Raw genomic sequence first — 22,073 nt, 5'->3', positions numbered from 1 at the left:
TGATTTTTTATATCTGGCGGCCCTTTTGCCAACTCAGAATAAAGAGAAGAGAGAGTGTGGGGAGAAAGCACTTTGCAAATGTAAAAAGAAAATGAAAAGTGCCCCTTCTCCCTTCGACAAGTGGATCTGATGCTTAGTAAATGATCTTTTGGGTTAAAGAATATTTTGACTTTGTGTGTCTCTGTAAGTACTTTGATTTTTTTTTATTTTGATAGAAAGCACATCACTAGTCTCTGAAGCCAAACGTGGTTTTGATTGAACCAGACTTACATTTCTATCTGAAGCTCATTTGCTAGCAATAGAACTGGCTTTTGCATTTACCAAGATCAATGTTGACCTGTTTTCACCTAAATTTTATAGATGTCAGAAAAAGAAACTGTTCACGACCCAGTGGTGAGCCCTGGCCTTTCTCAGTCACACTTGCTTGCATTTTTGCAACTCCTTCAAATTCCCCTTGTCACAAAAACTAACAATAAGGTCAAGTATTTCAGAGAGAAATATTGAATTATTATCCAGCGCTGTCAAACAGCCAAGAACCTACGCGAGCTAACCATGAAATGTAGAAGAGCACGGCTTAACCTCGGGCCTCCCAGTCCTGCCTCCATTGCACGGGGAAGGGTTTTTGGCACTGGAAGTGCAGGGAGGGAGGGGGAGGCTGGCAGGACTGGAACTGGACAGCTCACAATCACGTCCAGGCTCCCGTCCCTCAGGGGTGTCTCATTGCACCAGCTTGCTGCTGCAGAGCGCCAGCTTTGATTTTTCTTGGAGAGGGCGCCAGGTACCCTCGCGTCTCAGTCATGCCAACAGCAGGAGGCTCCCGCACTCTCCGGGTCCCCTGGCCATTTCCCTGTCCATCAAGGCTAATTTCTGTGACAACATAAACTTCACTGTGCAGCCAATAAACTCAAACCCGATGGAACTTGATGTGGCCAGGAAGGAGAATGACAAACTGGCCAGATGTCAGGGCTGGAAATAGAACTCATTTCACCAGCCAGTGATTTGGGAGGGGTAGAGATGGATTCGTGTGTGTGTGTGTGTGTGTGTGTGTGTGTGTGTGTGTCTTTTATTTGTTCTAATAACTCAAGTAAAGTTTCCATTAATCAACAAACTGACTCTCACAGAGACAGAAATAGATGCAAGGGCCCCAAATGAACTTCAGGGAAAACCTGAATGCTCTTGTCATTTCCACCCTGTCCCAAGGTGGCTCCAGGCACAAGATCCTCTTAGTTCAAGGGATCTGGGCAGGGCGCTCAGGCAAGAGAGGGAGGAAGAAGAAGGTTGGGTTTCAGCTAGGCAGAGACCCCAGCCCACCAGGAGGCACAGCCCGGAGATGGGAGATGAGGGGTGTCAAGAAAGCATCCTGAGAACGGCTCCCTTTACACAAGTTACCGAGCTCCAGGTGAGGTTTTAGCGGTGCCAGAAAACTCCCCTTGAAATGCAAATGCACTCACACCTCAAGGGGCAGCTACTGTGGGTTCACTTTATAAAAAGGGAGGCAGGTTGGCAGGTAGGGGATTGGACACAAAGGAAGAGGAAGAGTCCCCGTGAGGTCTTTTAGGGGCACAGTGGGCCTCCGATCCTGCTTTCCTAGGGTCAGTCACAGGCACATTTCTCATGCTGTTCTTCGAATGTGTAACCACCCAGAGTGTAAACTTACCCCAGCAATTGGTGATTGTCGCCCTTTCTTGTTGAACATGGAAAAGTCCTCAGCCAAAATTATCCCTCCCTGTCCCATCCAGACTCAGGCCCGCTTCCCTTTATGCGCTAGGCCAGCAGCTGGATACAGCGCACCATGCCCTACATGGGAACGCTGATATTTTATGCTGTCATCTCAACGTCTGTTCTCTCTCCATCCTTTTGTTTTGATAGCATAGGTCTTTCTTTTGGTTTTTACTTATTAAATTCTACTATGGAGCGTGGTTTCCCAAGGCAGAATGGTTACACTACAGCAACTCCCTTCTGCACCCTCAGGCAGCCCTTGGCGGGTCCCTCTTGCTCCTCAATGCAACACCCCAGTCTCTGTTGTTCTTTCTGAAGAGCTGTCAGAGGCGCCATGGTGAAGATGTTTGTCCCCACATCCCTCCCAGGCACTGCACTGCAGAGAGAAAGCCAGGTGGCCACAGGCTCAGCTTTGGGCCCCGAATGGCATGGAACTGCTGGCCCAGATCCACTGCCGACACCACCTTCCTTTCTTTTCCAGGAGCTGTGGTCTCCTCCAGTCTCTGGCAGATGGTGAACTTCTGAGCTTAGGGCATGGCTCATTCTTTTGCATGTCCATTATTTCTAGTTCAATGAATAATTATTGGTGAATGAAAATGCCACCTCTCCCTTAAGCAGGCTCGAGATAGAGACTGGAGCAAGGCAATGACCACTCTTTTCTGGAGTAAGGGAGGATTACAGATTTCCTCTCCTCTCAGTCCTCCACCCCCTGCCTTAGCCTGTGTCTCTGGTCATCACTTATACAATAATAGTTGTGTCCATCATTAAACAGGAGGACCTGTGATTAACTATGAAGTAAATTTTGTCCAACACTAGGCTTCTCCCCTGCCCTGTTGGCATGGCTCTCCTCACTTCAACTTTTTAAATTGAAGAGACATTGGTTATAGGTAACTCAGATGGCAAGCAGTTCAAAAGTCCAGTTGAGTTGGTCACTTTTGCAAGATTTCTTATTTGACCCAGTGGCTAGGACTTCACGTTAATCATGTTAAGACGAGAGTGCAGCCACGTCTCTGCAAAACAGGATGAAAAAACAAGAAAAGGGCCTTTTCATTCAAGGCCACTCTATCTATCCTTCAGCATGGAGGGCAAGGGATCCAGCCAAAAAAGCCTTCTTGTCTACTAAAGGGAAGTCAATTTGAGACATGTTCCAATGGAAAGGTTTTCTTAGTCCAGGAAGGAATAGCATTGATGCTCTTATATTGAATTTCTCACCTGGTAAGACAGGCTTGGAGACAAACTATTTTTTAATAAAGAAATATACAGCAAGTCTTCTTTATTAAGGTTAGAAAAAGCATGGCATGGAAAAGCATGTTGGAGATTAGTTTATGAAAATGAAAAAAGTTTTAATGAACCAGTTTGCCTGTTCTTAACCAATGGGAACAGATTTGTGACAACTAGAAAAGTGAGTGTAATTGCCCTATGACAACACAATGCAGAAGATGCTACTTTTGTCATACAAAGCACAGAAAGGTCTCCTTCAGGGAGCTAGCAGGGAATGGCTTTGAAACCCGCGTCCTCGCCCTTGGCTTACAGTCCTCCACCTAGAGTGATCTCACATAAGTGATTTGACCTCTCTGGGGTTTCATTTCCTTATTCTCTACAAAATGGACATTTATGCCAGTTTCATGAAAAACAATGGGTCCCATTCTACTGCTTGATGCTAGGCAGGCACTAGCTGCCTCTTAGCGCTCCCCATAATTTGCCCACTCTAAAAGCCATTCCACATCTGCAAGTAGAGGAGGTGCACGGTCCCTTCACAGACCATCTGGCAGGCAGTTCATTGCTGCCTACATTTCAGGGGCAGGTCAACAGAGGTTAAGTGGCTCGTTCAAGGTCACACACTGAGTTAGAAAGGGTTAAGGACCTGAAACTTGCATCTTTTTGCTGCCTCCTGCTGTTCCCTTTCCAAGATACCTATGGACCTCTTCATGCAGAGCTGGCCACAGACAGGAAGGAGGAAAGGAGAGGAGAGCACAGCTTTACCCCCTTTGTGAAAATCACCCGCCAAGCCACACGTACAGGTGGTGGGAATGAAAGGCACCTGGCTAAATATAGATGCTAATGACCTCACAAATGGTCAAGTGTTTTCGGACACAAGAAATGGGAAATGAAATTGACTAGAAACAGAAATCAAAACTATCTAAATTCTCTCTCCACAAAAATGGCTAACTTTTTAATCTCTGGTTTTCTTGGTGATTTGTTTTTGGTCATTTGCATTTGCTTAAGTGAAATAATGGCATAACCAAAACCTCTCTTATTGAGATGGGATGAATCGAACAGAAATGCTTCACAACGCACTTTAACGGTAGCACATTGCTCTACTGTAGCACATTGCTCTGCCTAGGGTAAGTGTTCATTAATTATTTACAGAAACAAGAATGAAAAGAGGCAAGAGTGGGGGAGAAAGGTGACTTCTATCACCTGGACATTGAGTCACACAATATATTAATTCCATACTAATAATTAAGACAGCTAGCCGAGGTGGCGCATACCTGTAATCCCAGCACTTGGGAGGCTGAGGCAGGAGAATTGCTGTGAGTTCGAGACCACTGGGCTACATGAAAGGTGACTTCTATCACCTGGACATTGAGTCACACAATATATTAATTCCATACTAATAATTAAGACAGCTAGCCGAGGTGGCGCATACCTGTAATCCCAGCACTTGGGAGGCTGAGGCAGGAGAATTGCTGTGAGTTCGAGACCAGCCTGGGCTACATAGTGAGTTCCAGGTCAATCTCAACTACATAGTGAGACCGTCTCAAACAAACAAATAACAAACAAAACCAAAAAAAAACAAAAAACAAAAAACAAAAAAACAAAAAATAATTAAGATAATGGGCCGAGGATTTAGCTCAGTGGTTCTACCACCTGCCTCCTGCCTTGCAAGCCCAAGGACCTGAGTTAGATCCCCGGTACCAAAATAATAATAATAATAATAACAATAAGCCAATACCCTGTAAAGTGCTATGAGCTACTCAGACAGAAGCACAGCTGTTCATTCAAGGTGATTTCAGGTATTCAGGGCAGAGAATACTGCCCCAGCTTTGGGTTCCTCCTACACACAGCTGGGGGCATAAGGTTATTGCCCCCAGGGGTGTCCTTTCAGGCCTTGGGTGTTCAAATGAGCTCTTATCACCTCATTGCCCTGCATCTGAGTGATGTGAATGCAGAAAAGGGGGTCAGAGTGCTGCCCTTTCCTGGGGGGGGGGAGGACCCCAGAGCCTTTCCTGAAAAAGCAAGAGTTACTGAAGTTGACAGGAATCTCTTGGCCTGGGTCTTTCTCTTGGTAGATAAGGCCAAAGCTGACAAATTAAGCTGAATACTACTGACTTCAGTAGCAAGGTTTACATGGAACTAAATAAGAATGGGAGGAAGATCGGGAGGATCAGTCTTCCTGTGCTGGACGTGTCCACGCGATTTCTATGTGTGGCTGAAGGGGATGTGATGTTTGTGTTTCTTAAGGAAAGTGCTTGTACTAAGTCTATTGGCAAACTCAGCTTCAACATTCAACAGGATAGTTTATAAAATATATTTTAAAATATTACATTTTACATTTTTTTTAAATGTTAAAGTCGTATCCTAAGAAATTCTACCCCTGGTAGATCCAGCTCTATCATGATTCCAACTAATTGAAACTTGTATTTATGTTTTTTAAAAAATAACCACCTTAATTATCGTGAGTAGTAATAACAGGTACCACCTATGTTACCTCTATCACGTGCCAGACACTCTGCAAGGCATTTTCTATCCATTAATTCACTTACTCTTCACAATCTCCATTAGATAGATGAGAACGGAGATTGTGTGCAAACTTTTAGCTTAGGAACGTTGTCTTTGGAATCAGGCAGATCTAGGCTTCAGTCCTAATGTAACCAGGGACAAGTCTGAACCTCCGTTTCCTGTCAGTAAAATGGAGAGAAAAACAACACTAACTTCTCATGGGTTGCTGGGGAGACTGAGATGCATGAAATATGAAGAAAAGTGCCAGCGTGGATGCCATTACGCTACTACCAGACCTGACTTTTCCCCAAAAGGAATCTTCATTGCCATCCTAAGAGAAGAAGGGGGGAAATGATTTTGGGTCACCAATCCTTTCTCCCTCAGAATGTGCATAAACTTCAAGGACAAGTGAACTTCAAAGAGAGCAGAGAAAGAAAATAAAGGAGGAGTTAGAGCAGCGGGCACTTTTTCCATTGCAGGAGAAGGAGGGAGCATGGGGATCTCCGAGGAAAGGTAACAAAGGGAGCTGAGCAGATCTGAGCCTCCCAACCTGTCCCAGACACCCCTTATCTCTGACGGCCTCAGGAACCAAGCCTAAGAGACCCTGGAAAGCTCTAGGCAGACCCCTCCCTCCCTCCCTCAGGGGCGCCCTGGGCTCCCCAGGTGATGAGACAGGGAGCCCCACACCAGCTCCAGCAGCTCTGGGAAAGAAGAATGCAGTATCTTGCTCCTGTGGCCTGTCCTAAAACACAATAGGACCTGACAGATTCCACGGACACTGCCCAGGGTAGAAGGGGTGAGAAGATGGAACAAAGGTGCCATTTTAAAATACAGGCTCATGTTCAGGATTTCAGTATTTTCTACGGCAAGAAGCAAGTAAAAAATTCCTCCTGTCGATAAGTATTTTTGTGCAGTCCCTGACAAGGACCCAGGGCTTCTGAGTTTCCTGCTTGGGCAACCTGACTGAGACAGTGCTCTGGACAACTTAGGAAAGAGTTGGCTGCAGACAGCCCGAGGCTCACAGGGCCCCAGTGAGCCGCTTGGCCCCGGACGGGTGCAGCGGGGGACACACTGTGTTTGCAGCTTGGATCCTGTGATCTTTCTGCCAAACAGGGGTTTACAAAGCAAAACCATCCTGAGGATTGTCATACTTTCTGGCTCATTCTCCTGGTGTTCATCTTAACAGGAATCAGCTGTTTGTCTTCTCACTTACCCAGCGTGTTGCTGGGGAGAAGTTAGCATCTGGTCTGGCTATTATTAAAAACAAGAACATCCTGCTCTGTTCGGAGGACAGAACCACTGGCAATAAAAGGACAGAGATCATTTGCATTCAGGATTCCAAGATAGTTTTTACTCCAATATCTGCCCTCCCTCCTCCACCACTGGGTTCATTTTAAAATTTCCTGCCTTAGCCATCATTTGGTCTCCTGTTTCTGAAACAGAGACAGGGTGTACTTTTCCCTTTCACAAGGAGGCAGAAATCCCTGGAGCTGTTCAAAAGCTGATCCAGCCCCGTAGTGTGATAAAGTTGAATTACCAGAGGAATTTTTTTTTTTTTTTTTACAACTGCGGAAATGAAAAAGTAAACAAGACTGGGACTTGTATTGGTATTTCGGCTCCAACTTTTTGTTGTTGTTTTTGTCTTTTTTCTGTTTCTGAGCATTAGGCCAGGAGCTTGAAGGAACCATAATATATGAAAAACCCTGAGAGGTTTTATTAGCCAATAAAAAAAAACAAAAGCAAAAAAAAAAAGTACTTCCTATTAACCACTTAACTCCTTACTAAAGCTGGATACTTGCTTCCTTCGCAGATAATTTCCAGGTCTTTTGTGGCCGCAAGGACTGAACACTGGTCTACCAATCTCTCCCTTCCCAACCTGTGTGGACATTTGTGTTCCAGAAGGTGTGGCTAAGCTCAGATTCAATAGCGACCCCTGCATGTCTCATCTTTGAAACCACCACTGAGACTTCCATAAAGAGACATATTTTTCTCTGACCCCAGATCCACTGTGAAAAAAACACAAAACACTACAACCCTCCAGACACTCTACTTTAAAAAGAAGCCAAATCAATGCAATTTCCATGATTTTAAAGTCTTAAATGACTGTTAGAGAAAACAAAATCAGGCCAAGGCATTCCTGGAGTATAGAATGATCCTCTTGTTTAGAAAAATGATGAAAAGAGAAAGAGAGAGAAACAGAAAGTGAAACTAGATGGATGGATTTTTTTTTTATAGGACTTAATTTAGGAAGGAAAGGAGTTCTAAATCATAAAAACCACTTTATTAGTACCCCCATTATAGTGCGTGTCACGTGTTATCTTTCTGCTATTTTTTAATAAGTTTACATACATATATCAATCCATGAGGCAGTGGTATTTTTGGATTCTGGGTACTCCTGCCTCTCAAGCACAGCCTCAAGTTCTGTCGCTGGTACTGTGTCTCTGATCCACTGTCTCCTCTCTCCTCCTTCCCTTCCCACACTCAGGTTGACTCTGGCACCTGGGGCACTCTGAGAGCATAAAATGACCTGGTTGTGTTTTTATTTCTGCTGCAAACTTCAAGCAGGGGCTGCCACAGCCACTCCTTGAAGGGCTTGAGGCAGAAGAATTTGGATTTTTCTTTTGAAAGCATTTTACTCTACGTCCTTGTTTTTTGTGATGAGAACGGCAGGCAGGGGACACGCTCCCCTTTGTAGAGTGAGACGGAACGACCCGAGAAGAGTCAAGAAGCCAGCCGTGGTTACAATGCTAAAACAGAAAGCAAGGGTTTCAGAAAACCTGCCACCAAAGAGGCTGACATTGATGCAAAAAGGTGATAAGAAAATGAAACAAGTTTTGGTAAAAGTTGAGTTCCAAGCAATTTGTTCCCTCTGTTTTCTGACTGGCTGAGCATAAGTGAAACAGCAGGGCTGGACCAAGGCCTAAGTAGCTTTTGAATAAAGTTTTACAAAAATTAATAACTTCTTAAACATCAGTTTCCCCCAGGCTCCCTTCACGGATGTCACAAGGAGCAGTCAGGGTCCCTTGTCCTCTCTAACAACCGATTTCAAGGAGATTAACTGCTTCTTCACCATAGGCAGGAGCTCTTTTGTGTGTGTGTGTGTGTGTGTGCACAAATTGCTGGAATAAAAAACCAGGGCGAATCAACACTGTGCCGGGAGCATGTTCTTGCAGGTGGTGAGCCTTGGCTTTCCCAGGACAGATGCACAGGGTCCCCTTCCCATCCCCCTCCTGCCTCGCTGCCCCCTTGAAGGTGTGTGTGTGCACGCACAGGTGTACACACACCATATACTACCCTGTGCATCTTCAGTGGATTCTCTGTTTTGTGAAGTTGTGATGCACAGTTTGTAAGTTTTTAAAATTTCATTTCCAAGGCCACCAGGGTAAAAAGCCACAGAGGTTTATCAGGATACCCAGGAAAGGCAGCGGGGTGGGGAAAGGTTCTCTTGCCTTGGCTCAGAACGCATAATTTAAAATCAGAGCAGTAGCTCTCTATGCCTTGCTACCTGGCCTTCCTTAAGCACCTGCTCCAAGGACAAGCAGATGGGCCCCGAAAAAAGGGCAGAGGATGGGTAAGGAAGGACTGGGCCTACACTGGGGTACAGCCGGGGTGCAAGTGAGACAGCTGTGTCACCTGCACCGTCACTGTGTCCATGCCCAGAAAATGCCGTGCAGAAGCCGACTGTGGCAGCAGAGGGGTGAGTCTGCCTGGATTCCATAAGGGAGCCACCTGCCCCGCCCCCACCTTCCCCAAAACTGCAGCAGGTGGGGCGAGCTGTCCTCTCTCACTCTCCAGGGAAAAGCTTAGGCTGCAAAAGCGTCATTGTAACGCTGGTCTCTAGAAGGCGCGTCAAAGGCTGGGACCGAGAGGCCGCTTGATTGGCTGCTTCGTTAATCTGCTTATCCAGGCAGAAGTGGTCCCTCCTCTGCACAGTGGGTCCTGGCCAGTTTCCGGGGGCGGGGGGGGGGAATGACAATCAGTAAGACCCACTCTTGGGTCTGGGAAGGAGGGCTTCCTTGACATCCTCCCTCACCCTTCCGACTGTTTTCAAATCCCATAAATATAAACATGTGGCTCTTCAACCACATCTGCAGATAATAACTTCAGGGGCCTTCCTGTTTACACGGCAGTACCCATTTCCCAGCCAAATAAACTGGAACAGAGAGCGAAGGTGTTGAGCCAGTCTCGGCTGGGATTGGGTTAACAGCAAACACCCACTCTCGCAAAGATGTTGGATGATTAAATATTTGGGACATGAGGGGGGTCGGAAACCCCAAAGAAACTGCCGCCTTCTGCCTGTCATTTCAGTAGCCATGATCTGCATGGCCAGCCAGTCCTGGCTGAACCGAGAGGTGTGTGCTGCCCACAGTGTGAGGAGGAAGCCAGGAGCACTCCAGGACACACCCACACTTCAGGGTCCAAGGGAAAAGGGACAGAAGTGTCCTCGCACACCCAAGGCTTGGGAAGCCCTTCTGTCTCCTGCCTGGGGACCTGTGTTAATGACTGCTGTCTTTTTCTAGGAGCCATGTCCATAAAGCCTGGCCTAAGAACTGAGAAAGCCTCCTGCCCAGTGCTTCTCAATCAATGGAGCTCTTGCCCCCAGGGGACATCTGGAAATGTCTGAACTGGGAGGTTCTCTTAGCATCTGGAAGGTAAGTAGGGGCCGGAGATGCTGCTAAACATGCTGCACTGCTGGAACAGCACCCTGATACACATGCACGCACACACACACGCACGCACGCACACATGCATATGTCCAGGAGTTTTCTGGCCTGAAATGTCAACAGCGTCAAGGTCTAGCACATCTTTCTACAAGCCAAGAAGCTGAGACTCAGGAGCAAAGTGATCAGCCCCATAATGTGTGGCTGGGCAAAACAGGCTTGGGGGCGGTCCATACCACCTCCATGCAGATGCCTCTTAGAACCACATGGGTGCTTGATTGGCCTTCAAAAATTGCTAACAGTGACTTTAGAATGGCTCCAAGTCTAAGAGATCAGCTGATTGCAAGATTTCTCAGAAAACCGTGCCAAAGGATTAGGAATGAACAGACTTTCTTTAAATTATTTACATTTTGCATTTTTCTTGTGACAGGGAGGCAGATCTTTGGGAACTAGGAAAGGGGATCTTGAGATGGAGGAAGGGGAAGAGGCATGAAAGGAATTAAGATGTGTTATGTTTGTGTAGCTACTTTCCACAGTGGACGTGATCATTATGCACTGCAAACATGCACTAATAAAAAATAAAAGTTAAAGAGAAGGAAGAACGCAGAGCCTCTGAAAGGGGCCTCTGTACTTTGTTTTCTCTTCTGACTGTATGAATCTTTCATCTTTTTTCTTAAAGGAGAGCTCTGCCTCTCAGTATGGCATGGGCCACCATGGCCAGTGACCAAGATTCTCTGCACCCTGATTCCCTGGTTCCTCCATTTGGAGCTGTGGAAAAGTAAGGCACACAGAAAGCATGGGACATAAAGAAAGCAACCTCTACACCAGGCCCTCAACCTTACCACCAGGGAGGGACTCACCAAAAGTAAACAATGGCCAAGAAAAAGTATCTCCATGCTCTAGTCAGGCTATCTAGTAGAAATCTTCTGAGGGTAGAGCCCTCCAGACTAAGGTCCGATTTTACTCCTCCCTGGGCTTTGGTTGACTTTGTTCTTAAAAATCTAAAAGAGATATGGGAAGGACAATGGACAATCCCCTCTTTATCTGGGCTGTTCAAGCTCTCCCGACTTCAACTGGGGTTCACTCTATTAGGCCGCTGCATGTTCCCAGAGATAAGAATCATGAGACCATCCTAACCATACCCACTGACAGGATCCCTAGTTGGAAAAGGGGCTTGACTGCAAGCCATCGTGAGCACTCCTGCCTTCAGACACAGGCTAAGGCTACCGGGATCTCTGAGGGCCCACCCCTCTTGAGAAGCAGGACCAAACAAGAACACAGCGCTTACCAAGAATTGGTTCCCTCTTGCCAATAACATCGGATCTCTGCTCTTACTGGGCCCTGGTAATCGCTAAAACCAAGCGGTGCCCAGGTGTGGGCAGGAGGAGACATCAGACCAGAGAAGAAACCGCCGATGAGAAAAGACCCAATGTACACACATAACAAAACCAAAAAAAAAAAGCCATTTTATTGAAAATTAAATTCAAACTTCAAATTAATATTACAATCATGAGAAAAATGCCAAATAATTCAATTTACAATTGCAACATACAATACAAATAGTCCCTTTGAAGTTCAGAGTAAACTTATCCACATCGTGACCTGGGGTACAAAGCAGAATTTGTACAATATGTGCGTGGGAAGCAAACCTTGGGCGATAGCAATTGGAAAAAATAAAAATGAAAGCTTGTATGTACACAAAATGCTACAAATATTTTTGTTCCACAGAAATCTAAGAATGGTAATGCATGTCCAAAAGAAATGGAATTTTATTCAGAATACCTAAGAAATTACTGTAAGTTATGGTTTTTGGCTGATATATTTCGAAGTACTGCATTAAAAAGCAAACAATTATTTGTAAACATGAAGTAAACAGACAACTAAAAAAGTCTCACATAGAAAGTATTTTTTTAGAAATGCATTTTCTTTTTAAAAACAACAAATTCAACATTTGGAAAAGCCATCTTTTATTCGGTTTGCACTTGTTCTTTCAAACACCGTGGAAATAATGGTTACTTTGCTAATGCCGCGTTACCACATTCAACCTAGACTTGGGATCCGTCCCTGTTCTAAGGAGCGGAGGGGAACCCTTTAAGTCAGAGCTCTCCTCTCCTGCCTTCCGGATCTACAATGCAGTCAGTCCCTAACAGTGTGGATTCCTTTCTCTGCTCACTTTTAAAGGGCCCCAGGGTGAAGGATGAGAGAGATTTCAAGAGTGAGCATCAGTTAAACCACTGGGTTCTCTCTCTTCCAAGTTGGACATGAGTCTAGCCTAAACCCAAACGGTGGCGCCTGTTCTAGAACTCTGACATAGGTTAAAATTGATGAGCCAACCGAAATACATTTCTTTCTTTTAAAAAAATGTGACTACACTGGTTACACTATAAATTCCAGCGACATCTGTGTCACACCAAGAACCATGTTACTTTACCCTAAGGAAGGAGGGCGCTGATATACACGGTTCCTAGCAGGTGTAAGACTGTTTTGGTCTCGGAATCACAAATCCTACACGTGACCCAGCACAAATCAAGGGAGGGAGTCAGGGAGGGAGGGATGAAGAGAGGGAGAGAGGAAAGGAGAGAGAATATGAATACTAATCCCTAGGCCATAAAAGGGACAGACTTTTGTTCAAAAAAAATGTGAATGACTCTGTTGGAGTGGTTGGAGGGAGGGTGGAGGGAAGTGCTTGGATTTTTTCCCAAGGAAAAAAGACTTTTAAAGTGTTTCTGGGTTGCTGCCTGCAGCCACTCTAATAACATTTCAACATTAAAGCATCCCTATAGTCACTTAATATGTGTACTGTAAACTTAAAAAAGCCCTTTTAACATTAAAAAATAATGTACAAATATAGTACCTTTTTTTTATTAAATAGGGTGCAGCTGGTACCGGTGGTAACATTTTTATGTCAATTAATTAAAATTGCAATGTGTTACCAGACACTGGCTTTTTTAAGTGCTGCTGAAACAAACACATATTTTATACGCACAAATAAATGGGCAGTGGTGTGCTTCAAGCCACCACACACAAACAATAAATAGCATCAACTACTACTTCCATCTTAGGTAATAGAAAAGTGGCTTATTTATCTAAGCATACTTGGTATACAACCTTTAGAAGGCGAAGTGTTTTTGCTTCATTTCCCCTCAACTTTTATTAGAAGGAGTCAGGATGAATTGTAAGAGAGGCAGATGGCCACTGGACACACCCAGGTCCGCCTGGTCCGCAGCTGTCCCACGTACTCGGTGGCCCTGAGAAGGACCCCAGTCCCATCTGGGGCCAGAGCAAATCTCTGCTCAGGAGGGCACAGGGTTCAAACTAAGGCACCTTGATCATTGGGGGAGGAGAGCATGGACTTGCCTGGTGGAGTCATTACACGATCCTGGCTTGGACCACTTAAGGATGTGCACTTGGCCATGTGGGTACTAGGAGGGGCCAGAGAGCATCCTGCAGCAGGGCCCGTAGCTCAAACTCATAGTCAGGGATGGACAAGAAACTCTGCACCCTGGCCTGCCTTTGAACCCCACCTCACAGGCTGTATCGGGTCCCTGAAGGCTCTCTGCCCTCTCCCATCAGCCACCTGCTGGAACTGTCACTACTTGGGGTGCCCAGCTCCCCCCAGGACAAGCAATTCCTTCACTGTGCTCCTTTCAATGCAAGTTCTGTGGAGAGCTGCAAGGGGGCTCGGGTAAGGCAGATTTGGGTTTCCTTGGTTTACTGTTTGGTAAGGCTGGTTGGTGAAGAATCCGTAGAATAATTTTGCATTCCTGCGCTATGCACATCACAGCTGATCCTTTAGCCACACGTGTGGCTTTAAGCTATGTCTTCACTATGAAGCCTGGCGATTTTTAGAGTTTTGCTGAACTTTGAAACCACAGAACATTTTCCTGCAGTTCAGTGATTCACTTGTGCTTGTCTTTTTAATATGACAAGAGTCATAATTATCCAAAAGAAGTTAGGAAACCACATCATGCCAGCATTTCATGCTGAGAAAGGGCAAGAGAAGTGATAAAGGGCTAAGGGCAGTTTTTAAAAATCCCTATCATTGCTTTAAAAGGCAAAGCTGTGTAGAGGTGATCAAAGATCTGAAAGAGCTAAAGATAACATTTCCTTCATACATTACAAAAACAAGCTACATCTAAAATATTTGGAGATGGAAGTGTTTTTTTAAAAATCACATTGTGCCTGGATGAACTGAAATTGCTTAGCAATATTTCAGATATGGCTCTAGCCCACCAAAGAAATTTGTTATTTAATAAAGAGCACTTTTAGAGACCGAAGTCAACATATCAATACACTAAGAAATGTTTCAAAGGTCCAAATGTCATTAAATAATTATAAATATATCTTTAAAGTTATATGACCATTCACGTCAGCAAGTTACCTCAGATTTTACACATATTCATAATTTAAAAAAAAGAAAACAAATAACACACAGCCAAACGCAAACACTATCTATACCATTATGGCTATAATAAGGTATTGCCATTTTCAGTTTCATATAAAGGGAGAAGGTGGGGTCTTAGGGGTGGGATTTCTTTTTGGTTCAATGGGCAAAGGGGGAGTATAAAAAAGTCAAATAAAATAATCTATCCTGATCAGTATTTTTGAAGTCACTTTCGTAGAGAAGGAAAGAGAAATCTGCACTACACAGTTCACACAATGAGCTGCAGCAAGTCTGAAACAGAGGGCGGCCTGGCTGCTCCACGCGGACAGTGCCAGAAGGGCAGCACCGCCCTGCCTCCGGCCCCCCAGCAGGCGCCGTGATATCTTAGCGCACGGTCTGCTGAGGACGCGGTCCCCACGCCGCTGCGACCAGGAGATGTGCAGCTTCGGGGCGCCGGAGGAAGCCGCTATGCTGTTCTTCCTCCTGAACCTCAGGCCACCTCTCTGACTTGGCGTAAGAACAGGCTGTCGAGGGTGTACAGACCAAACAACAGCAATACCTTTCCCCTTGTGTGTTCCTGTCTAAAAAGTACATCTTAAATAGTAAACAATCTGAAACCCGCTTAGGATCGTCTCTCTTGGGCCTTCTACTTTTCAAACATCTACCCTCTTATGTTTGCGAGGTCGTGACTGGGTGAAGGAATGGAAGGTCTTCTAGTAAGTAGGCACTTTGTAGACGGCTAACCGATATACATATATATATATGCGCTCTCTTTATATATGTATATGTTGACACGTGTGGGGTGTGGCCCCCAGATACCACCAGGCCACGGCTGAGGAAGCTCAATATGGTCGCCAAACGGATTCATCCATTCTGCCACTAGAATTCAAGACAGTTGGGGAACTGCTGTGGCTTCCGTCCGCGTCCACACCGTCACTCTGGTTGGGCAGATTGGGGTTTAATAGCGTGCTGCCGTTGGCGGTGGTGGTGCACGGCGGAAGCATTCGGGAGGGAGACCGGTCTCCCCCCGGCACCACGGGGAACTGATAGGATCCCGACGAAGTGCCATAGTAGAGATATGGAGTGCTGCTGGTCTGGAAAGGTCCGCTCTGGCTTTGGGAGGAGCCGGGGTAGGGTGGTGGCAGGTAGGTGTGGTAGTGAGTGGTGGCAGACATGCCGAGGGTCATGCCTGAGGTGACTGGCGGGGCGTAAGTAAAGGTGGCTGGGTAGTGCATTCGTGGGTTGGAGAAGCGGCTCTCAGTGAGGGATGAAATGCTGGGGAACTGCCTGGGGTCTGAAAAAGGGCCCAGTTCTGAAGCACCTAAAAATTACAACAGAAGATGGGGGGGAAAATCTGTAAATATCAATTAAAATAATGATAGAATTTTTATAAGAAAAAGAAAACTTTAGCTTTCCCCAAAAAAGGAATACCAAGCTACAAACAGACTTTCAAATGCACTGGTCACTTTACAGTCTTTTTTTTTTTTTTTTCCCCACTTTATAAGTCTTACCAGCATTTATCATTAAGTTCTCCACCCCTAGAGCATTGCAAAGGGCTTTAAAAATCTAAGTCTGTGCCAGGTCCTATGCAAATGCCCACCCGATACTGGACCCTATGAGCAAATTTTTACCCCCCCCACACACCTTTTTGTTTCTTTTGCTGCACTCCATATATTTGAAGTACAATGTTTACTGAGTCAGACAAGGTGTTGTTTTTTTTTTCCTTAACCCAATATAAAGAAATTCCAAAGCAATCAGTTTGATTATTGGTACTCTTGGCAGGGCTTTTGCATCCATGAAGGGACATGAGAAAGATACTAACATGTTCCTACCACTACTTGCAAAAGAATTTAAAATCTTGTTGTAATTTTTGTCTTAGTAATAGTGATATCAAACCAGATTTCAATGGAATCTGAAACTATCTTACTGTTCTGGGGCAATGGGGAGAGTCGGGCCTTCAGAAACCCTTCTTAGGGTCATAAACCAGTAGTGGGTTTTGAAAGTTCGGTAAGGGAGGACAGGGAGGCTTAGGACCTTAGAGATCGTTGCATTTCAAGACTTGATGGGAGATGGGGGACCTGTGTTAGACCAGGTGCCCTCAGCAGCTCTGGCAAAAGAGCTGGGGACTGGGAGATAGGTATGTCCCCACCTACCAACCAGGGCCCTGGCCCACATCCCATAGAATCAGCTTCAGCTCAGTGTGAAGCAGTAACCTAACACCAAAGATGGTCCCCCACTAAAGGAATCTCTTTATGTTCTCAAGCTACCACTATGTCCCCTTAGCAGGTATTTCTGGTGCCCGGCTTAGGAACCCACAGTGATAAACCATTTCATGGAGAAATTAGTTTTCTGAAATGCCTAAAGACTTATACTTGTCATTTTTAAAGACTGGGTTAATTAAAACCTCCCGTGACAAGCCCTTTCATAACACCAGCGTACTTGTTTGATCCCTTCTAAAACCTTCCAATGATTCGGCTCTTTATATTTGCTTCTCCTAAAGCTCTTCAGCTGTAAGAGCCACGTACTCAACAATTCTTGTAGACCCTAGTGAATAGGTTACTCTTTTAACTCATTTTTATTCAGCCTTTGTTCTTGAATACTATCATGCTTATTACATTACTACTTGTCTTTGAAGGTGCTTATTAAGGGTTGTTCATTTTTGCTAAAATGCATTTTTCATAAAATGCTACGATGATTAAGTGCCAGGATGTGCATTTGTAATAAGAAGTGACTGTTTACAAGCAACACAGAGTTAACAAGACTTTTTCCTCACAAAGGAGACAGTACCAATCAGACAGCCCAGCCCAGCCCAGCCCTGCCCAGCCCAGCAATTGTGAAAAGTCTCACCTGCCTGGCTCTTCTTACTGAGAGTGGAAGGCCAGAGGCAGAAGTCAGAGGAGGCAGTGTCATCATCTGTAAAACGAGGGGAGGAGCTCTAAGTTCCCTTCCAGCGCTAAGGTCCTAGGACCCTGACCTCTAAGACAGCGGGAGGAGCAAGAGCCCAAGGGGAGAGGCAGACACATGTCCCATCCTTCATTAGGGCCTCCCCAGAACCCAGGAGCCCATCTGCAGAGGGTGGGGAGCAAGGGAACAGCGCCTGATACCAAAAGCAGGTACTTTCAAGATGACAAACCCAAACCAATCTTCAAAGTACCTCACCCTAGCGCCTCCCTAAAAAGATATTCTAACGAGTTCAAGTTACACATGTGCACACTGTGAATATGACAGCATCAGAGGGGAGCAGATGGGGTGTGACACCCCCCCACCCCCAATGCTGGGGTGCAACCCAGAGCCACAGGTCATTGCTGGGCAACCCCCAAAGAGGCCCAAGAGGAACCTGAGTCAGCAGAGGTAATGGCTAGAGGGAGGTCACTTCCAGATGTATTAAGTTCAATGTTCAGAGCACATGAGAAAACCCAGAATAACATGAGCAACTCAAAACGGAAGAAGCCGCACTTAAGATGTCCATATTTGTCTTCCCACAGAAGCCCAGAGTTCAGATAGGTGTGTTAATGTAACAAAAAAAAAAGCAAACTTCTATACATTTTTGCTTAAAATATGCTGCAAAAATGATCAAAATTCCATGCAGTTTTGCTTATTTTGATGCTGAAACCTCATTAAAACCCTCTATGTGGGGCCCTGCCAATAAACCCCAGTATGGTTTTGAATTTACCACTCCTCCACCTTTTTCTGTCTTTAGCCTGATACATTTTGCTGATGTTTTTATTACCCATCACATGCCCGGATCACTGCACCTTTCTGGTTTATAGATGCTAGCTAACACAAATTGACATTCATTTTTCAATTAATGAGCTCTGGTTGTGGTTTATAGAAAACAATGCAACAAATTTCCGCTTGGTTTACAGGATTTTGACCAATCACTTCCAACTATTTCAGACTGTGATGTCTTAGACATTAACTCTTTCTTGACCAAGCAAACTAAAGTGGGCTTTGACGAGCTTCTAGGGAATTTTTCTAACTTACAAACCGCACCATTTTCAGAAATGAAGTCACGCTATGTTACCAGGAAGTATTTCTGAAACATCGCAAAGTGTTTTTTATAAAGAAATATTTAAAGTTTGCTCTAGAATGAGACTGTCACAAAGAAATGTATTATTGGGGGTGGGGTGGAGGAGGAAAGCCAGGCTTAAAGAGAATTTAAACCTCTTCCTAGGCTTCAATCTACTTATAATCCTTACTGCAGATTTGAGTAATCTGACTCCCTTTTCTCTCCTTGAATAGGTCTGTATCTGTACTTCTATCTTGTACATAAAATTCAAGTTTTCTTTTGGACCTCTTTCCTGGGTTAATCTCAACACTGTTTCCTACCCATTCATACTTTGCATCACTGGCCACACTGCAGTCACAAGCTTAAAAACAAAAGAAATGGATATGAAATCAACTAAAGCAAAAAACATACAAGAGAGCCGGGGATTTAGCTCAGTGGTTCTGCTGCCTGCTTCACAAGCGCAAGGTCCAAAGTTCCATCCCCAGTACCAAAAAAACAAGCAAACAACAACAAAAAAAACCCAAGAGACTAACAGAACCCACAGAGGAAAGCATAGGGAGTCATTTACCCTGACCTAACTTTATGAATGAAGACCCAATGCTCTGCCACACTTTGCAGCGATGTGCACAGTAGCCTCAGTGCGCCCCAAAGCCAGTTTAAAACTCCTATCGAAAATCTGCTGAATAAATAAAACCATTTGATAGTTTGGAGACCTTCTGAAAATAGCAACAAATGACTCTCACAGATTATTTTTTTCTCAACCTGGTACTGGAGATTGAACCCAGGGCCTTTACACTGTGGTACATCCCCGGTCCCTTCCCTCCTTCCTCTCTCCCCCCCCTTCCCCTTTCTTCCTTTTTTTTTTTTTAGACAAGGTCTCACTTAATTGCCCAGGCTAGGCTCAAACTTCCATCCTCCTGCCTCAGCCTTTCAGACTGCTCGGATTACACAAGTACACCACCATGCCCAGCCTCAAAGCTAACAGTTCTCTCGACCGTTATCCATGTTCTCTTGTCCTTACACACAAAACATTAAGCTGCATGGAAGAAGAAGAAGAGGATGAGACTGTCCACACTAGATCATCAGGCTCCAGGGGTTTCAAAATGGTGTCAGGGCTGGGGATTTAGCTCAGTGGTTCCACTGCCTGCCTTGCAAGCAAAAAGTCCTGAGTTTGATCCCTGGTACCAAAAAGAAAGGCCAGTGTCTATATTCAAGGGCCCCAGTGGCTGGCAGGAGTTACTGGAACCCCAAGACAAACACAGCACAGCTTCCTGCTAGGCTGGTTTTATTCAACCTGGGGAAGGAGGTACATCATACACTAAGGTGAACATATAATGTGGAGAAAGCATCACTTAGGGGGAATTTTTAGATCAATAAAATGACCTCAACAGGAACTGCACTAGTGATGCTTTCTGCTCTGCCCCTGGATCTCCTAAGTACCCACATATCTTCAGCCGGCTGGGGTGTTCTGGAGGAAAAGGCTCCATCCCTAATTTCTGTGTGGATAAATCTAACGGGATCCCCATCTGACAGACAGGGAGGCTGAACTCCAGAGAAGAGAAGCCCTTTGCCAAGGTCAACACACAGTAGGAGAGGCCAAGTCAAGGGACCGGCATCCTCCCCTACCTCTCTGGCGGACATGATTCTGGATCCCCATGCTGTCCCATTCTGCTATCTCAGGAATATATTTCCCTAAATGAAAAATACTTCCTTAGACTCTTGATAGCTAAGTGTTACTAGTTTGGGGGTGCCATTTACAACTCTTTCTGTTGCTGGTTTAATCTGCTAACCAGTGAGCAATGAGTGCAGCTGCTCAGAGAGAATGTGAATGAGACCCACAACAAGGGCTTGATCCCCTAGGACCTGCTGCTGGCTTCTACAATTGCACCTCAGCCCCCAGCAGCTGTCTACACCTCTAGCCACCCTCAGACATTCTGCAGGAACTGTAGCTGTGACAGAGCTGCAAGAACCCTGCCCATGAGGACAACAGTGGCAGCAGATCTCCACAGCCTAACATACACGGCGAAGAATATATTCATAAGCTACCCGTGAAATTCAAATAAAAGTAAAATCAGTGTGAACCGTGAGAACATCTTGCCTCTCCCTTCCTGCAAGGTCTAAGAAGGAAAGGAAATAGCCTCTCTGGCTACCCAACAAGGTTTGGGGAATCTTTGCAGCAAGTGCAAAGGGTATGGAATCCCAAGATAAGGTGAGGAGGTGGCGGAAGAACCTCTGGACTGCTTGAAGTCCTGACCCAGCATTTTTCACAGTCTTGTACCTGGTTTGCTAGAGTGAGCTGCTGGGCCGGAGCCATGCCTCCCCCTCTGTCTCCCCTTCCCTGCCTGCCAGCATAAGACTCGCATTCCTAGGCCTGGCACTGGTAGACCATCCATAAATACTGGCTGGTTGAACTTGGACAAGGAGATCTTTACAAAGAACGGGACTGGAGTCTGAGAAGAATAACAGACGAGGTGCTTGTCCTCTAGGGTTGTCCACTGGGGAACTGCATAAGGCTTTCTCCTCCAAACAGGAGAATGCACACATCTGGCTGCAGAGTAGACAGGGTGGAGAGAGGAAAGGGCCCCGGAGTCCAAACCCAACACAGATGGGACGTTTGGAGTCCTCTCCTCTGCTTCTTTTGTGCAAGGACCTCAGTGTAGAGAAGGAAAAGCCATCCTGCTGCTGGGCAATGAGGTGTTAACTTCAAAGCAGCACAGGGGCCTTTTAAATGGTAGAAGTTATTGCTGCAACAAATCTCAAAGCCCCGGGAACTTTTTATTAACCCACTCAGAGCACTCTTTAGACTGGAACACAGACTATACGAGATCTCCAAGGAGCTGCCCCCCCACCCCATAACCAAGAATCTCCCTCCCTTTCCAACTGCTCTCTTGTTTAACCTCCTACCTCATGTCTGTGAAGCCTTTCTCTTCTCCATCACTCTTTTGGGCCCTTCCTCATTACTCCCCTGAATTATTAGCTGTTCCCAAGGCTGTTCTCTTCAACAACAGTCAGCTTTCGACAATAAGGGATTTATTTTCCTCTCCTATCCCTCTCAGAGCCTAGTACACTGTAAGAACTTAAAATGAAAAACATGAAAGTATCTGAGAGTTTAAGGAAAGATGGAGGAAGGAATCAGCAAGCCTGAGGCTCTGTAACTCTGGGCCACAGCTAACACATTTCTGATACATCAAAAAAACAGATATTAAAAGTATTAAGTAATGCTGACATCTAACCTAAACTGTCATTTAAATACATTCCATACCTATAAAGCCTTGTAAAACTCTCTTTAAGGCTGTGCCCAGCCACTGTTCCATCACTTGTCCTGAGGCTACAGAGAGGGGCCTGCAAACAGAATTTGCCACCACGACCGGATGCCCTGGTTCACTGCTGTGTTATTCCCTTTTCTTCCCTGGGACTTGTCCTGCTGCAGAGCTGGCATCTCTGTGCTCATCACACTGGGGAGCCCAGGGAAAAGACAGGAAGAGGAGAGGGCCAGGCATGAAATGCATGAAGATGAACACACAGCCCTACCTCTGATCCTGGGTTAATCACTGTCATTAAGGTCATACTATTTGCT

At 45.4% G+C, this 22,073-nt stretch overlaps 1 protein-coding gene across 1 annotated transcript in view; it reads right to left on the bottom strand.

Moving 5' to 3' along the window:
• Nucleotides 1-11,571: 11,571 nt before the first annotated feature.
• Nucleotides 11,572-22,073, bottom strand: part of Runx2 (RUNX family transcription factor 2) — a 113,713-nt gene continuing 103,211 nt past the window's right edge. The window contains exons 7-8 of the mRNA XM_010617811.2: nucleotides 17,335-17,400; nucleotides 11,572-15,808 (exon numbers count right to left, since the gene is read on the bottom strand). Of these exons, the coding sequence (XP_010616113.1) occupies nucleotides 15,330-15,808; nucleotides 17,335-17,400 (545 nt within the window). The 3' untranslated portion in view covers nucleotides 11,572-15,329. The remainder of the gene's footprint in view (nucleotides 15,809-17,334; nucleotides 17,401-22,073) is intronic.

Source organism: Fukomys damarensis, unplaced genomic scaffold (assembly GCF_012274545.1).
Source record: "Fukomys damarensis isolate Sample0158 unplaced genomic scaffold, DMR_v1.0_HiC HiC_scaffold_20, whole genome shotgun sequence".
Classification (NCBI taxonomy): Eukaryota; Metazoa; Chordata; class Mammalia; order Rodentia; family Bathyergidae; genus Fukomys; species Fukomys damarensis.
Note: the sequence above shows the minus strand (reverse complement) of the source record. Positions and strands in the feature narration are given on the sequence as shown.